General features: G+C 36.3%; 2 protein-coding genes across 2 annotated transcripts; both read left to right on the forward strand.

Moving 5' to 3' along the window:
• The first annotated feature begins 7,356 nt into the window (after window positions 1-7,356).
• On the forward strand, window positions 7,357-8,566 carry LOC103993596 (nuclear transcription factor Y subunit C-6). The gene is made up of 2 exons (XM_009413723.3): window positions 7,357-7,511; window positions 7,825-8,566. The coding sequence occupies exon 2, from the start codon at window positions 7,830-7,832 to the stop codon at window positions 8,355-8,357; it is 528 nt and encodes a 175-aa protein (XP_009411998.2). The 5' UTR covers window positions 7,357-7,511; window positions 7,825-7,829; the 3' UTR covers window positions 8,358-8,566.
• A 1,623-nt stretch (window positions 8,567-10,189) lies between these two features.
• On the forward strand, window positions 10,190-17,412 carry LOC135671913 (protein PHR1-LIKE 2-like). Its single transcript, XM_065180304.1, has 6 exons — window positions 10,190-10,787; window positions 12,152-12,228; window positions 12,328-12,382; window positions 15,599-15,668; window positions 15,819-15,888; window positions 17,070-17,412. The coding sequence occupies exons 1-6, from the start codon at window positions 10,625-10,627 to the stop codon at window positions 17,211-17,213; spliced, it is 579 nt and encodes a 192-aa protein (XP_065036376.1). The 5' UTR covers window positions 10,190-10,624; the 3' UTR covers window positions 17,214-17,412.
• Window positions 17,413-17,542: the final 130 nt, after the last annotated feature.

Raw genomic sequence — 17,542 nt, forward strand, 5'->3', positions numbered from 1 at the left:
TAGCAAAAAATTGTACTTCTCAAAAAAGAAGAAAGAACTTACTATCTTGAACATCACATTTGCAAAAAATTGCTAACTTTCATATCAAAAACTTGCTAGCTTGCATAATAATATATGCAATGATGAAATCATGTGATGATGTTTCAAAAACTTAAAATTATGTAATGATTTGAAATTTTATATCAAAAGCTTGTATAGTTGCACTTCTCCTTTTTGTTGATGACAAAGGGGGAGGAGTATGATGATGTTATGCATGATTTTGTGATCACATGATTGCTTTGACTTGAATTCAATTTAAATTCAAGGTTCTATCAATATAGCATATTGATAGAGGGAGTTTGTTTAAACTTCGTCATCAATTGGTTGTCATCACCAAAAAGGGGGAGATTGTTGAATCTCGGATTTTGATGATGAAACTAATTGATAATGTTTATCTAATGTGCATTTAAGTGACGCAGGACTAGCTTCGATTAGAAGAGGCAAATCGATTAAAGTAGGAGGAATCAGATGTTGGGTTGGAGTAAACATGCTAGAAGATTGGATGTCGAGTCAGGGATCGATCGACGTGTCAATAGAATGCTTCGGTCCATGAATTCGGACATCGGGCAAAGAAGATCAGACATTGTGCTAGAGAGATTAGATGTTGCGAGAAGACAACATGCTGATTGAGTAATACGCCGAAGGAGAGGACGATGCACCGAAAGAACTAATGACATACCGGATAACATATGATTCGCTTGTAATCGATTATGTCTAGATTGAGTTAGTTTAGAGTATAATTAAGTTAATTTAGAATGTAATTAGACCAACTCAATTAGGGGCCAACTGGGCCTAAGTTTGGGTTGTGTTGGGACAAGTAAAAGGCCCAAACAGTGACCCAACAAGTGGCACCATCGTGACACAATCTCCGAGACTATGTCAGGTAGTGGTACCACCCAATGTTGGTACTACAAGCGGTGGGACCGCCCAGCACAGGCGGTGGTACTGCTAGGACCCGGAAAACTCAGGATGAGACATTTTTAGGCTCAAAGTTTAAATTAACTTGAGGCCTATAAATATCTTCACCCATTGAAAGAAGATCATTAGTGGATGTCGATGGCCTCGACAAAATAGGAATCGGTGGAGTGGATGTAGATCACGATGATCGAACCACTACAAAATAGTTTGCATTATTGTTTTGCTGTTTATCTTTATTGCATACCGCTTTACTTCCTTATTACTTTTGCTGCACACCCTTCCATATGCTTTCAAAGTTAATATCTTTCCGAAATAAGTTTTATCGTACGAAGATTTTTTGAACCGACGTAATTTTATCCACTGCACTAATTCACCCCCCTCTCTTAGTGACGACTCGTTCTTAACAACTACCACTCCTGATGATCAATTGTGCTAGATTTGAAACTTTTTGACCTATGTATTCGGTATTAAAGAGTAGTGTACTAATGTAAATAATTTTTTGTATCTCAAGTCTAAGGACCAGATACACAACTAGGACGACGAAATCATTATCTGACAATGTGGTATCATCGACTATCCAATATACCGTGAGCGGATTAATTAATGAACTCATTCTTCAATAAGCATCTGCAATATATCTATAGTGTCAAGACACGAGCAGCTATGAGACCAACAACTTTCATCATATGGACGGGTATGCAGCACACCAGTCTATTTGGTTATCTTAATGTCCCTCTCGAGTAACCTACAATCGAGATTATTTATGGTCTGTGTTTAAAGGTGAATCAGTCTCATTTTTGTGATATCATCATGATTTGATTTCCATTACTCAAATTCATAGACATCATAATATATGTAATAGGTAACACAAAATAAAAAATATTAATAAATAATAATAAGTAAAAAGAGTATGTATCGTGTCACATTTATCATCACTCATGTGATTGGCTTGCAAGGCACCTATGACTATCAAGATTTCTTTGAAAATAATCTCTTTACATTTCAAACCACCTCAAAGCTTACTTAAGTGTCGAATGGGTTGGGTCAAGAAACACCCTCCGACAAGCAAGCGATAATCTACTTCGACTTAGTCTCAGGTCTACCTTAGATGCTTTGACTCTACCCGAAGTCTGCTTCGGTGCCACCTCACATGCCTTTAGCCCCCATCAACCACCTTATAATCCCTATTGAACTTGATCTTATTAAGTTTTTGTTGTAATTGTGTTCTTGATGATAACCTCATCCTATAACCTTATCCTATAGATTAAGGATGCAATCTTCTCCAAAAATCTCTGAACACATAATTTATCTGATAGAGAATATTCTAACAGCCAATCTCATTCCACTAGTTGGTTGTCATAGGGGCACCAACATAAAAAACGAGGGCCAAGTCACCCCTCATGAGGTAGTGACATGGAGGCAGCTATGGTTTGTCGGCTCCATGGCTGATAGATGATAGTTCATGAGGGGCCATTTGGATTTGTCCTATCAACCTCTATGGACAACGATCTATAGGCGACCGTTCGGGTCTACCCCCCCCCCCCCCTTCCACCCCATAAGACATTACAATCGTTATTGGTCTACCGGCCCATGGAAAAAACACTAAAGAGAAAATATGGTCGTTACAGGCCCACCGCCCCATGGATGAAACGCTAAAGAGAAAGCATTACAGTCGATATAAATGATTCTCTCGATTGAACATGTATAAAAGTTAACCCCTAACGTTAGCCCAGGGTTTAATCTCTTTGAAAGTAATCCAGCATTAGAGGGATTGGATCAGGAAACACCCTCTGATACTAAACTTTGTGCAATGATCTATTAACAAGTTGTAATCCATATCGATCCAATCTCAGGCCCACCTTAAATGCTCGGACTCCACCCGAAATCTACTTTGGCGCCACCTCACATGCTCGAGACCCTATCGACCACCTAGTAATCGTCAACTAATCATATCCTTCAGAATTTTTATTGTACTAGTGTTTTTTTAATGAAAACTTCATCCAGTAACATCTCTAACCATAGAATCTATCCAATCGCTTTCATAAGTCTAATATGAATACTTGATTAGGCTTGGATGCACACTGTTTGATGTTAATTCGAAGCCCTCCAGAACGAGTCTGAAATCTTTTTCCTACATAGTTGATGATGAGTGACGAGCACCACAAGATTCAAACCTAGCCGTTGACCAGGTCCAGTCAAAGTCACCGAAAGTATACGCTTGTAAGGTTGACAATTTATTTTTTCTTTCGATCTTAGCTGTGTAAAGTTCGTTACGTAGATAAGAGTGAAGATATGTCATTCGAACACTTAAGAATAGCATTAGATTTCATGTAGTATTCCCATTCAAACACGTAAGAATACCATTGCGTGTGCTGCAGGCTCCACAATGACCGTACTTGTAAGTCAACATCGTGCAGTATAAGTGAAGAACCATCCACAACGCAGTTTGCAGTGAAATGGAGAAGAGATCAGCTTCCATGTTTGTGCTCCTCGTGATGCTACTCGGAGCTGCTGTGCTGCTGGCCATCTTCATGCACCCTCCGTTTGGCCATGGTACGTACACTCTTCAATAAACTCTCCTATGCATGCTGATGCCGTGCACCTGCTAAAAGGTCATTTACCACAATAATTGCCTGTAGAAGGAGGGGTTTATCTGCTGAAAAGGGAGCTCCTGCTAAGCAAGAGGCGTAATCCGTTCGATATGCCACCATCTCCCACTTCGAATCAACAGATTCATCATAACCCATTGACTCCATGATGGGTGCTTCTGCAAGATCGAGATTAATGTACGACATATATGGTAGTACTACTTGTAATAAATTGTTCATCAATGATGCCTCAACTTCTACTTATTTGCAAAATCCACATGATGATGGACACAACAAGTTGTTCATACTATCAAAATGACAGATAAAATCACAAAAACCAAGCTAAAAAATGATATATGATGATTTAAAATTATTACTAGCAGTGATGACAGACAAAGGTAAGGCACAACCGAGCACATGTATCTTCATGCATGTTTTTTCCTTGAGCAATTTTTTGTTATTTTTTCTTTCATTTCTTGACTATTTCATATGTATTTTTGAAGACTAAGCAAGAATATTTGTATGATAAATGATACAGAAAATTTGGTCTTCAATAATAGAAGATGAATCTATTTAGTACAAAATTATTTCTCATAAAGGAAAACATTGTCCTATGAAAATGGTGTATCTCAAAATCTTTATAGCAAAACATTATCATATGTCAACGTGACCTTTGCTAGAAGAAAATTATTCATATATTAAGAAGTTATATGCATATATGTGTTCCAATATATTAAAAATCATATATCTATATTCCTCTTGTACTATTATTTAACAAATAAATACATATAAAAGAAAAATATAAAAAACCTTAATATTATTATTTTCGTACTAATCAATTAATAATTTATTTAAAAAATATTAATGCCCATTAAAGTATTAAATGCTAACTTGATAAACTTTTATCACAAAAGGGTCTATTGAAAGAACATGAACACAAAATATTTAAGGATAATATAAAACTTCACAATAGAACAAATTAAGAAATCTAATTGGAACAAATATTTCAAATCACAAATTTAAACGTTATCTTTTACCACGTGGATTATATTTTAAATGGATTTAAAATCAATTAATCTTGTTTAATTAATCAGTTGAACTCAAACAAATTAATATCTTCTAATCAAGCAAAATCAGAACCATTTGTAGCTTTCCAAATTGAACTATTAGTGAATAAATTTATGTAAAATGGACTTTAAAAAAGTTCAAATTCTGTTTTAATTTAATTTAATTTGATTTGAACACCCATAATTTCGATTAAAGCATAATTAATTATATTTTAATTTTAATAAAATTTAATTTAAAAATTAAAATCATGAGAAAAAGTTGATAATTAGGTTACCTTAATCTTAGTTTTAGGTAGGGAGGTTCAAATTTTAGTTTTAGGTAGGGGTGTTCAAATCGGTTCAAATCATTTTTTTAGCTCAAATTAAAACTGATTTGAATTAATTCAAAATTAATTAATCTGGTTCGATGAATCAATTAATCAGTTTAACTTAATCAAATTAATATTTTATAAATTAAAAATGATTTAGTTTAGTTTAAATTGGTTAATCACATAAAAAAGATAGTTATAGCTTTCAAAATCAAACTATTGGTGAATAAAATTAGATCGAATCAACTTTGAATTAGTTTAAATTTAGTTTCAATTTAATTTTATTTTATATTTCAATTTGAACGCTCCTAGTTTCAGTTTAGTTATAGACTAGTATAAATAATTTCAACAAATTTTAAAATTAAATTTAAATTTAAAATCATAAGAATATAAAATGAGTAGGGTCTATAGGGTCTATTTCTTAATTAATTATATTTTAATTTTAATAAAATTTAAATTGATAATTAGATTACTTTAATCTTAGGTTTTTTAAGATGTGTTCAAATCAGTTCTAATTAATTTAAATCGATTAAAAATCAATTAATTTGGTTCAGTTAATCGGTTAATCAATTGAACTAAATCGAATTAATATCTTCTAAATTCAAATTCATTAATCAAATAAAAAATTTAAATTGAAATTAAAATCAATTAACTAGGTTACTTCAATATTAGTTTTAGGCAAGGGTGTTGGAATCCTTTCAAATCATTTTTTTAGTTTGAATCAAAACTGATTTAAATCGATTCAAAATTAATTAATCTAGTTTAATTAATTAGTTAATCAGTTGATTTCAATCGAATTAATATATTCTAAATTAATCTAAAACTAATTAGTTTAACTTTAAAATCAAACTATTGGTGATTCAATTCAGTTTGCATTCAATTTAATTTTCTAATTCGATTTGAACACCCATAGTTTTAGATTAGTGATAGACCACATAAATAATTTTAATAAATTCATATTTTAAATTAATTTTAAATTTAACAATAAAAAAAATAAGAAAACAAAATGAGTAGGGTTCGTAGCTTAGTGGTAGAGCATTCAGCTGTAGAAATCAACACCAACAATACCTAAAATTAAAATTGAAGTAACCTAATTATAACCTTTTAATTACTTTTTTCTTATGATTTTAAATTTAAATTTAAATTTAATATAAATTTAAAATTTATAAAATTATTTATGCTGGTCTATCAGACCCAATTTGAATCAATTCGGATCCAATTTGAATTCTCTTGTCTTTGTTTTATGTTAGCATCTTTGCTTTAAGAGAATAATATTTTATAAAATACTTTTTATATGGTAATTTCATACATTTGAACGTGTATTTTTATGGTAATCTCTTTTATTATGTTGATGATGCTAACATGCATATCATTGTCTTGCATTTACAAAAGCTTGGGCCCATTTATTAACTGCGTTCATCATACCGATATATGTCACCTCATAAAATTATTGTTCCATTTGTTAGATAAATCCAACGAAATTATTAAAATATTCATAAATAATTGCCTGTTTGATTTTTCTTATTCTAGTTTACTAATATATATATATATATATATATATATGGTAATTTTAATGAAACTTATGAGAAGTCTTATCATATACATTTTATTTATAAAATATTAATATAATGATAATATATCGTATGTTTAGTTATCAAATATTTTTTTCTCATTATTAATAATATAACTTTATATCTGTGCTTCGGCAATACCATCTGATGAGGATAGTAATTATGATAAGACTCGACTGACGTCAGCCGACGCCTCACGCCTCGATCGGCGCACTCGGTCAACCAAATCGGAACACCGACTGAGGCGCATTAACGCCTACTCAGGCTCGGTCCTTCACGCTACGACAACGCACATGTTAGACGCTATCAGCCTGCCTCCTGCAGGCGGACACATCAAATAACAGTAAGCTTCTCTATAAATACCCCCTCGTTCATCAGAGAGAGGGGGGGATAGAGCGAGACACACACAAACACTCCTTCATCCTAAAACCCCCTCCACATCTTCATCTAACTTGATCGTCGGAGGGGTCGGGCCGAGCACCCCGGCCCGACCTTTGTGCAGGTGCGAAGTCGAAGGTCCCCGCCGGTCCCGCAGGCAGAGACAACAACACCGTCTCGATCGGACACCGCCCCCGACCTCCTCAGCGGGCTCAAGGAGCACCCCCAAGAAGATCCCCGTCTTCCGGACCCGAACCGAGCCGCGTCGGCCTCGAGGCCACGACTCAAAGTTGTTTCCCGAAACACCATCTTCATCCTAATTCATTTGTACTTCACTGTCTCAGATGTTGAACACTCGTTTCCACCTCCCAAATTGGGCACCAAACTTGTCACGATTAGAGATTGAATACGCGTCACCGCCAATCAAACCCCCTTCATCGCCAAATTGCTTGGCCACAGGAGGAGGACATAATAAACAATTTGACCTGCACAGTAGTCTATGAACCCTAAATTCCTGCGACCATTGGACCATCGAAAAGTGCATCATAAATGCATTGCAAAGACCTACAACTCAGGAGCAGCACTTCCCCTCTTTCGATCACCACTTCATCCTTCCCTGGCTTGCCCTGCTCCCCCAAACAGGTCTCTCGCTCTCTGTCTCTCTCCATTGGTCTCAGCACCATGTCCATCGTTCCCATTCTCACCTCTTTCCAGAATTCTAGAGATCCATGATATGTTGATGTCTTGCTTTCTCCACTCTGTGTCTTAAAAATCCCATTTTTATCATGCAGAACTGATTCAGATCCCTCACTTTTCTCTCCCCACTAAATCTAACCATCAAAACTAGAAATTTCTCCCCTTCTCCTCAATAAGTTTGGATTTTGATTTGGTTTTTATGTAAAAGATCAGATTTTGACCTGTGTTTTGCCTTGTTTCTTTTTTGGGTTCTGATCAGAGTGGATGAATCAACCGGGCCAGACCGCGCCGCCGATGATCGGCGTCGCCACCGGGGTTCCCTACGCCGCCGCTGCCGCAGCGTCCGCCGGCGGCCCCTACCAGGCCTACCAGCATCTCTACCAGCAGCAGCAACAACAGCAGCAGCAGCAGCTCCAGATGTTCTGGGCCGACCAGTACCGCGAGATCGAGCAGACCACCGACTTCAAGAACCACAGCCTGCCGCTCGCGCGGATCAAGAAGATCATGAAGGCCGACGAGGACGTGCGCATGATCGCCGCCGAGGCCCCCGTGGTTTTCGCCAGGGCCTGCGAGATGTTCATCCTCGAGCTCACGCACCGGTCCTGGGCCCACGCCGAGGAGAACAAGCGCCGCACCCTGCAGAAGAATGACATAGCCGCCGCCGTCTCCCGCACCGACGTCTTCGACTTCCTCATCGATATCGTGCCGAGGGAGGAGGGTAAGGAAGACGTGGCACGCCCGCTCGGGGCCCCGTCGACCGACCCCATGTCCTACTACTATGTCCAGCAGTAGCAGCATCCACACCGTGAGCTCCGTGCCAGGCTCTCCTTCTCGTGTTCCTTGCCTCTATAATCTATCAGCTCTGGTTACTCTTATGGAGAGAGTGGCTGGTTCTGAACTTGCTTGCCATGTTCTTTGTATGGTTTGCAACACTATATTCCATGTCAGGCACTGTTATTAAGCTTAATTGTGGTGTTAAAATGCTTAATTCCGATTGATTACATGTTCGATTTAGCGAGAAGGGGATCACGAGAGTTTCCATGCTTATGTTTGCGGAATTTACAGGGGGATTTCGAAGCCTCAGTGATTACTTAGCGAGCAATTCGCTTATCCGAGTTGTTGGAATTCGGCTTTTGCTTGATGTATATTTTTGTTTGTGTAGTGATTGTAATTAGTATTAGAACCAGTAATCGATCAAATTGAATCTGAATATTCTGTAGTTTGTTTTGGTTGGAAAGTTTAGCTGTGGTTGTGAATTTGGTAGGACATATTGATGTCATAGTTAAATGATCCTTTAGTGACAAAAGAATGTAGCTTATGGAGACTAAGATGAAGAAAAGTTTCCAGTGCCAGTTGGTGAGGAAACAGGGACAAAACCTATAGCTAGTCAATCAAATCTGTATGTTTCTTCTCCTAGTTTTAGAACTTGTTTCTTTCCATCTGTTTCAGTTGGATGCTGATTTCTGCTGCCAAGAAATATTTTTCTGCAATTATGACTTGCCTTCTATGTTTGTCTATACAATCCATTTGACTATCTTGGAATAGGAAGGAATACAAAGCAACCATTCCTGTGGAGCAGAATGATGATGGTTGAATGTTTCATATGAAGTTTCAGACTGATAAGCTTTTCTTTCCTTGTTAAGACATGGTAGTGATATTATCCTCCATAGATCCCTGTGGCAAGGAAAAGTTGCATGTTACTTGGGATCTCATGGCTCGTTGTGAAGGTAGGATTTTGGTTAGGGAGATGGTTCTATTGACAATAACTTGATGTGGGGAAACCAGTAATCTAAGAGATGTAATTAGATGGTTAACATGATCTTTTTTTCATGTTCCTTTGATCATGATTCAGGCTTCATTGGTTTTTCTGATAACATATCTTCAGCATCAAAGAAGTGTTCTGCATCTAGCAAACTAATGATGGAAAGTAGAGGTTGTCTGTTGTTTAGATAAGCAACAAATGATAGAAAACCTGCATTAATACAGGATTAAGGCAAGAAATTGGTTGATCAATTCAATCAAGAAGATAAACAACCTAACAGTCTGAATAGAAACCACAAAAGTCATCATCATGCATTGATGGAATTGATGACTAGATCACACCAATAATTAGTGGTTAACAATGGAACTGCCCAACTCATAATGATGGATAGTTTTCATTGTGAAAATGACAGCCATTCTCAGTCAATCATTAGTTTCATGCTAATTTCTTTATGAGCACTTACCAAGTGAACCTGGAAGCAGGCTTAAAGATATGTTTCTAGCTTAATTTAATATGAACAATTAGGTTTAGTCAAAGGATAGATTTTTACAATTATTCATCCAATGAAATTCATGAATATTTCACAAAAAAATATTTTGTGATTAATAAATCAAGTCGCCAAAACATTTTTTATTGTCGTTAAAAGACGATATACATTTATCCTCCTCAGATCCTGAATTTTAAGAAAAAAAAATCTCAAGTATTTATAACAAGTTCCAATGGAATCAACAAACAAAAATAATTCATCAAATATATATATATATATATATATATATATATATATATATATAATAAGATCAATGATGATCACAGAGTCCAAAACCTTCATATGCCTCACTTCAAGAAAGACAATAGATACACCTCCAGTGTACTGTTCCTCTTCAATTAACACATAGGAAACATGTAGAAGATAAGCCAAAAAAGTGTCTGATGAAGAATGCAAATGAAGTTGATGAGACTTCAATTTCTCTTCCTTTTCCTTTTATCCTTCTTCGGCTGAGCATAGTAGTCAACAGAGGAATAGGGAGAGCACTTCCTTCACATCTCTCGCCTCCCAAGTTTTGGTCTTTACCAGCTCTTCTGAGGACACATCTCAATCAGTAGAAAGCTCCAAGCTTTCCTCTATTGGTCCAAAGCGTTAATGGGGACAAATCCCAATTCACATTGAGACACCGGAGACGATGGTGTAATAACCAGCACCAAAGAGCCAATAAGCACCCGCCTCCTCCTCCTCCTCCCTCTCTGCTTCCTACTGGGTTTGATCTTTCCGGGTTTCGACTTTCCGCTGGAAAGGAGGATGTTTTCTGGCTTGATCCACGGATCGGAAGCTTCGATTCCACCGGAGGAGGCCCGCGGCCCGAGCCTAGTCCTGACGGCGGACCCTAAGCCGCGCCTCCGATGGACGGCCGACCTCCACGAGCGCTTCGTCGACGCCGTCGCCCAGCTCGGAGGCCCCGAAAGTTCGTGCCTTTTTGCCCTTCGTTGCAAGCATTGAAGCGATTTCTGCGTCCTTAGTGATCGTTTCACGAACCCTTCTGCTTCCGCTGCTTGTTGCTTTTCCCCCCTCTTAAATCGCGTACCAAGTGTTTGTCTTTTTGTCTTTGTTGTTACTAGAAATCTGTTGGTACTCTCTCGTGAACAATAATTAACTTCTGGTTTATTTGGTGATCCAATCAGGAGATATTTGGTGGTGTTGCCTCTTTGTCCCTCTAAAGACTGATCCTTCCAAATTACTCTCATATTTTGCCTCTACAATTGTCGTGTCCGTTGGAAATTTCTCCCTTAAATGCTTAGTATCTTCCAAATACTAACTTGTCGATCGTTGGGAACTCTTCAAGCTTTAAGTCGGTTTTGATTTTTTCGTGGGCATTCAATACCGGCTATAACTCATCTTTCAACAGTTTCTCTTTGCCACTTTCTTGTTGGCTTTACTACGGTTTACTTAACATGCTGAAAACTCTAATTGGATCTTTCATGATGTTTCTGGTTAGCTTGTTCCGATCATATGCATGCAGCCATTTTCTATCTGGAGTCCACTGTTTTTTCCCTCTACTCATTGGTGATCACTGCAGTATATGAATCATCAATAGATGACTCTGTTCCATGCTTAAGGTTACAGAATAGAACTGGTGGATAAAGTGCATCTTAGTAGTTAATATAAACAGGTCAAGAAAGATGAGGATTAAAGGAAAAAGTTCATAAAGTGATTCCGGAATTACCAACTTTTATGGATCAAAATATTAGACAACTTAAATATAACATGCCAAAATAGTTTGAACTACTTGAGGAGAACTTCAATTTTGCTGTCTGATTGATTACCTTATTCACTTTTTGACATGTAGGTGTGCTTGTTATTATTGCAATGCTGTTTCTCTTATAGTAAGCTATGCATGTGCTTTTTTGCTTCAGCATTATCAGGTTTGATGAATGCTGATACATATCTTTAGATAAATTGGTATCTTTGGGCTGGTTTTAGACCACTTTCGGTTGTTGAAGATGTGCCTTAGATCTATGGCTTTTTTCCTTATATTAACTCTTCTATATGCTTCCATGTAAATGGTCTTAATCACTTTGTATTATAGGTGTCGAGTATATATTATTTCTTTTTCTATTTTAGTATAAAATTGGCATTTTATGAAAATGGATAATTATTTTTTTCTTTTGTAGCATTTAATACTGATGCTATGACTAGGGAACAAAGGTAGAAGTAGAGCCCTAAATATCTCCCCAAGTTAGTCTCATATTTTAGGATTTTATTTTTTACGTAAATTGTTGGTTCTAAATACCATATGTATGTCACATGGTGCGTCGGTGCCTAATGCAGAGGCAACTCCAAAGGCTATCATGCGAACAATGGGTGTTAAAGGACTTACTCTTTTTCACTTGAAAAGTCACCTCCAGGTTAAACTTCATGTTATAGTACTCCCTTAAACTCTTTGTTGCTAAAATCTGAATGACATTTACAATGGGATAATTGCTTTTCCCTGTTAATGTTTCCAGAAATACCGACAAGGAAAGCAATCAGGCAAAGAATTAACTGAGCAGTCAAAGGATGGTGAGTTTATAGATTCAACTTCCTTTTTCTATTATCCATGCTTAATCCATTGTATCAACTTGTTATTTGAGCCTCCAAAAGTTTGTGAAAACTTGATAAAACTAATGTTATATTTAGACATTCCACATTCTATCTTCATAAGACAGAGGCTGTCTTCTAAAGAAAATTTTAGCTGGAGTCTGTCTCAGTTCATGCTTCATTATCTGGTCTTATTTTATCGGGCATCTTGGGTCATGGAGCTCTTCCTAGTTCTCTCTTAAACTCTCAATGTTGTCGATGAACCTTGTCATGAAAACTTCTTTTCTATAAGGTACTACATGAGACAATTGATAGTGAATACAAAGTGAAACTTATACTAAACTCTGGAGTGAGTTTTTTTCTTATTACAAAGAGGAACACCTAAATTCTTGAGCAAGATCGTATTTTGTCTTTCCTTTTGGCATTGCCCATCCTACAAGTAGATTTTGGCATGATTAATTTTTTACAAGATGTTGTCATGATTTGACTTGATGAAATAACTAATCTGTAAATTTCATTGAGTGTGAACTACTAACCTAAATATTTGAGCCTAAATTAATGGTAGCAGACTCTAGTATGATGCATGTGAGGCTTGAGTGATGGCTTCATGCGGTGGTGCGTCTTCTAGCCCCATCTACACTTAGTCTTTTCCTACTCAAGCCCATCACTATGCCCAATATTAGGCCGTGCTTTTTGATGCCATCTCTTCTCTGTCATGACCTAACTTGATGAATAATTGATCCATTAACTTTGTCGAGCCTGAACTGCTTAAAATATTTGGGTCCAAACTTAATACCCTAAATTTAATTTGAGAACCTAGTTGTAAATATAGAATTTGCAGGGACTAAATTGCAAAAGTACATAAAAAATAATAAGTGTTTTCTTCTCACCGCCTCTCTTAACTGCCACTCCCTCATGAGGAAACAGAGGCTGCATGGGAGCGGGTGGGAGAGAAAGAGGGAAACAGAGAGGGAATTGGAGGAGAAGAAGAAGAGAGGAAGAACAGAGGAGGGAGAAGAGGAAGGAAAGAGAAGGAGAAGGGAAAGAAAAGAGAAGAAGAGAAGGGAGAAAGGAGAGAAAGAGGAAATAGGTCTCGGCTGTGAGAAGAAGCAAAAGGAGAAGAGGAGAGGGAAGAAGAAGAAGAGGGGAAAGAGAAGAAGAAGTGAAGAAGATTTTTTAAGAGGAGATACGCTTCTGCGGTGGGAGAAGAAAAGTGAGAGAGGATCTAAGGGAAGGAGAGAAAGAAAGAAAAAGGAATAAAAAATAGAAAAGAAAAAAATAAATGAGAGGAGATAGGCTTCTGTTGAAGGAGAGAAAAAAAAAGAAAGAAAGAGAATAAGAAAAATAAAAATAAAAGAAAAATCAAGGAAAATATATTGAGGACTCGTTTTGATGTCAAATGGATTCAGATCAAGCTTGGGAAAATAATATTAGCTATGGTTTTGAACTCTCTTGTATTCTCATTAATTAGATTTATGTTTTGGATTATAGATTGATGAACCATGATGTTCTTAGTTAATTGGATATTCATATTATAAAGTAAATAAAAAGGAAGAAAATGGTGATATTGGAAGAATAAGGAAATGAAAGATCATAATATGTTGTATCAAGGATATATGACCAGGGTAAGTGTCTGATAACTCGTCTGTTTTCGAAAGTATTAACGCATGTCTTTAGAAATTATAAATACATATGATTTACATGATTTAAAGGTTCTTTTATTATGCAAATGCCTTACAAAAGAACCTAGATGTTTACCATTTGGAAAAGCACATGATTTGAATAGTTATTTGTTATGTTATAAGCATTTGTTGATTTATGTTATTTGATTCCTATGAAATTGTCTGTTCAGCCATTATATTTGAAAAGCATTGAAAAATATATGAATATTATTAGTTTTGAAATGATGCATCAGTTTTAGAAAAATATGCAAAAGGATTTGCTAAAACGCCTAGTTTTGTATGAAAGTAATTAATATATTATTTTTAGTAACATGATAGTTGTCTGGTCAGTATGGCTATAATCTGGACCCTACCAATAAGGGTTATACATTGGTATTTGTTCAGAAACTAGTTTCTTCTAGGCCCTAACACAGGGAGATATGTGTCACTTATATGAGTTAAACATGGTTCTAGGCATAAAACCTTGTGGGTTAAACATGATTTTGGGCCTTGTCAAGAGGATATAACGTGACCGTAGCCGTTGATACTACTATGACTTCTGAACTGATTGTACACCTTAGCTATATTAATATTTGTGAACTCTTAGCTATATTTATATGAATGATATTCTTTGCACTACAATGTTTTTGCTTTGATATGTAACATTAGCTATACCTATGCTTACTTTATGAACATACATTTAAATGTATTTTGTTTTCAAAAGTATTATTAAGAAGACATGATTGAAACATATATTAAACCGATGTTTTGTAAACTTTATGAGCATGAAGAAAGTATTTGATGTTTATGTATATTTCGAAAGCATGTGTTAAATGTATAAAGAATTCATTTGTTTAAAAAAAAACTCATTTATGATAAGTTTTGACTAGCACGAGTCATAGTGTTTACTAAGCAGTGGTTTGCTCATAAGATTATCTCTAATTTTTTCAGAGTGCACAGTGAAAGCATGGTGGAATCGGTTATTGGTTGAATTATACTATCATTCTATGGAGATCACTGTACATTGAGATTACTCTGTATATATGTTATTTGGATTGAAATGTTATAAATTCTTAAGTCTTATGGGTGGATTGATTATTGATTGAATTATGTTATTAATGTCTTGTGAGTTTAATCATGAACTGGATTATGTAATAATTATTCTGAGAAAGCTATTTGTTCTGGTTCTGGCCTTGCATTCTTATAGGGAAACCTATAGGATTGTCGCATTATACCATTCTCAGTTTTCCATTGGGTTGGGGGCATTACAAAACTAATGGTTATAGGCCCATTTAGTTTTTCAACCCACTTCCGATGTGGGACTATATATGGTATTATAAAAGTAGTCGTAGCCAATTGTTGGAGCACTATTTTTCTAGTAGACCTTAAGAATGGTCTTGCATTAGCTAAAAGTGTTTAAGATCTATACAAAATTTCCATTATCACTTGGTAATAACTTAATTTTAATAATTTAATTTTGTTACAACTTATCTGATCATTCTTTCTTCTTTTTAATTTTTTGAATCTCAAATTTCAGCTTCCTACGTTTTAGAGAATCCAAGCAGCAGTGCTTTATCTCCAAGAGTGCCTGCTCCTGACGTCAACGAGTATGATATCACTATCAAATCTTCCTTCTGGTCAAGTTTTAAGTTATTATACATGGATTAGTAGTTTTAATATAGTATATATTATATGGTGCATGATATATACATATATGTTTCAGAAAACATTAACATGGTCGGTTTTTCTGCTTTTAGGGGTCAGGAAGTCAAAGAGGCATTGAGGGTACAGATGGAAGTGCAAAGAAGACTTCATGAACAACTTGAGGTGACTAAATCTTCGTCTCTTCAATTTTGTTTTGGTTCTTTAACCTCCTTCAACATGTTCTTTTTGGCATAACCTAACAATTTGTCATCTCCAATCTCCTGTTTGTATGATAACGCTGGGCCCTTTGAACTACATACTTTTTACTAAGCATACTGTTATCTGTAACAAATTTCTCCTGCTTTCTACCTATTATATGTATAGATACCTATATGCATGGTTTAGAAAACAGTCCAGACCAGTAGTACCAAATGGTAAATCTGGTCCTACAAAGAATTGGTGGGATGCAGATCAGTCCATTTTGAGCGATTCAGGACTGATTCGCTCGGTACTTACCTAAAATTAGAGAGTAAGCCTTTTTTTAATCTATCATATGTAGGGTTTAGAATGATATAATCTATCGCTCTCCCTTTCTCGGAGAAAGTCCACACTCCCTATCCCCGTTCGCCACTGCAGGTTGCTTGCAGCTGCCGTCTGCTGTTCGTCATTTGGTACTTCTCTCCTCTTCCTCCATGTTATTCTCCTTCTCATCCTTATCTTTCACCCTTCTCCTTGGCGACTGTAAGCAACGTACTGTGTTTCTGCATACTGGTACGTATTGGACTCGTATAGGTCCAGCCAATGATCGGTATGGGTCCAAAATACCAATTTTTAAACCATGCCTATATCTTTGTTGCTTTAGTTACATGCATTATATGTATGAGAAGATGCATAGTGTCTGGGCATGTCTATGGTCATCTATCTTTCATAGATTAACTAGCATGTAGGTACTTCTCTCCTCTTCCTCCCATGTTATTCTCCTTCTCATCCTTATCTTTCACCCTTCTCCTTGGCAACTGTAAGCAACGTACTGTGTTTCTGCATACTGGTACGTATTGGACTCATATACGTGCAGTCAATGATCAGTATGGGTCCAAAATACCAATTTTTAAAACATGCCTATATCTTCGTTGCTTTAGTTATATGCATTATATGTGTGAGAAGATGCAATAGTGTCTGGGCATGTCTATGGTCATCTATCTTTCATAGATAAACTAGCATTTAATTCGGTCTTCAATCTAAATCCATTGCAAGAATTTTTCCATCTGCTGCTCGAACTCAATCTAATCCACCTTGAGCCTACATCGTGCTTCAACAAACAGTTATAAGCTCCCACTAAAAGTTGTTCTTTGCTGCTCGATCAGGTTCAGAAGCATGTGCAAATCCGAATGGAAGCTTATCAGAGGTACGTCGATTCCCTAATCGCAATGGCATACAAGATAGCATCAGATCAAATTGCTTCAAGCAGTTTCGACATGACCGAGCATGAGCTCACGGAAGGCACCTGAACTAAACACCAGACCATGTTGAAAGATCAAGGGATTCATCCTCTCGTGTAAACCAACCTTGTTTACAAGAGATGTACTGGTTGATGATGTACCATGTTCCATGACTCAAAATTGCATGATTATGTGGTGTTTTGACTGAGGTTTATACCGAACTATACCGGTCATGGCTTAGACCAGTAATATACTGCCCTTATCAGAATACCAAGTGTTGCTTTGTGCTAGTTCTTATTTGATCACGTATAATGTTCCATGACTCAAAATTGCATTATTATGTTGTGTTGATTAGGTATGGAGTTTTAGAGAAAAATCTTAAAATATTGAAAAATAAT

Source organism: Musa acuminata, chromosome BXJ1-1 (genome assembly GCF_036884655.1).
Source record: "Musa acuminata AAA Group cultivar baxijiao chromosome BXJ1-1, Cavendish_Baxijiao_AAA, whole genome shotgun sequence".
Lineage (NCBI taxonomy): Eukaryota > Viridiplantae > Streptophyta > Magnoliopsida > Zingiberales > Musaceae > Musa > Musa acuminata.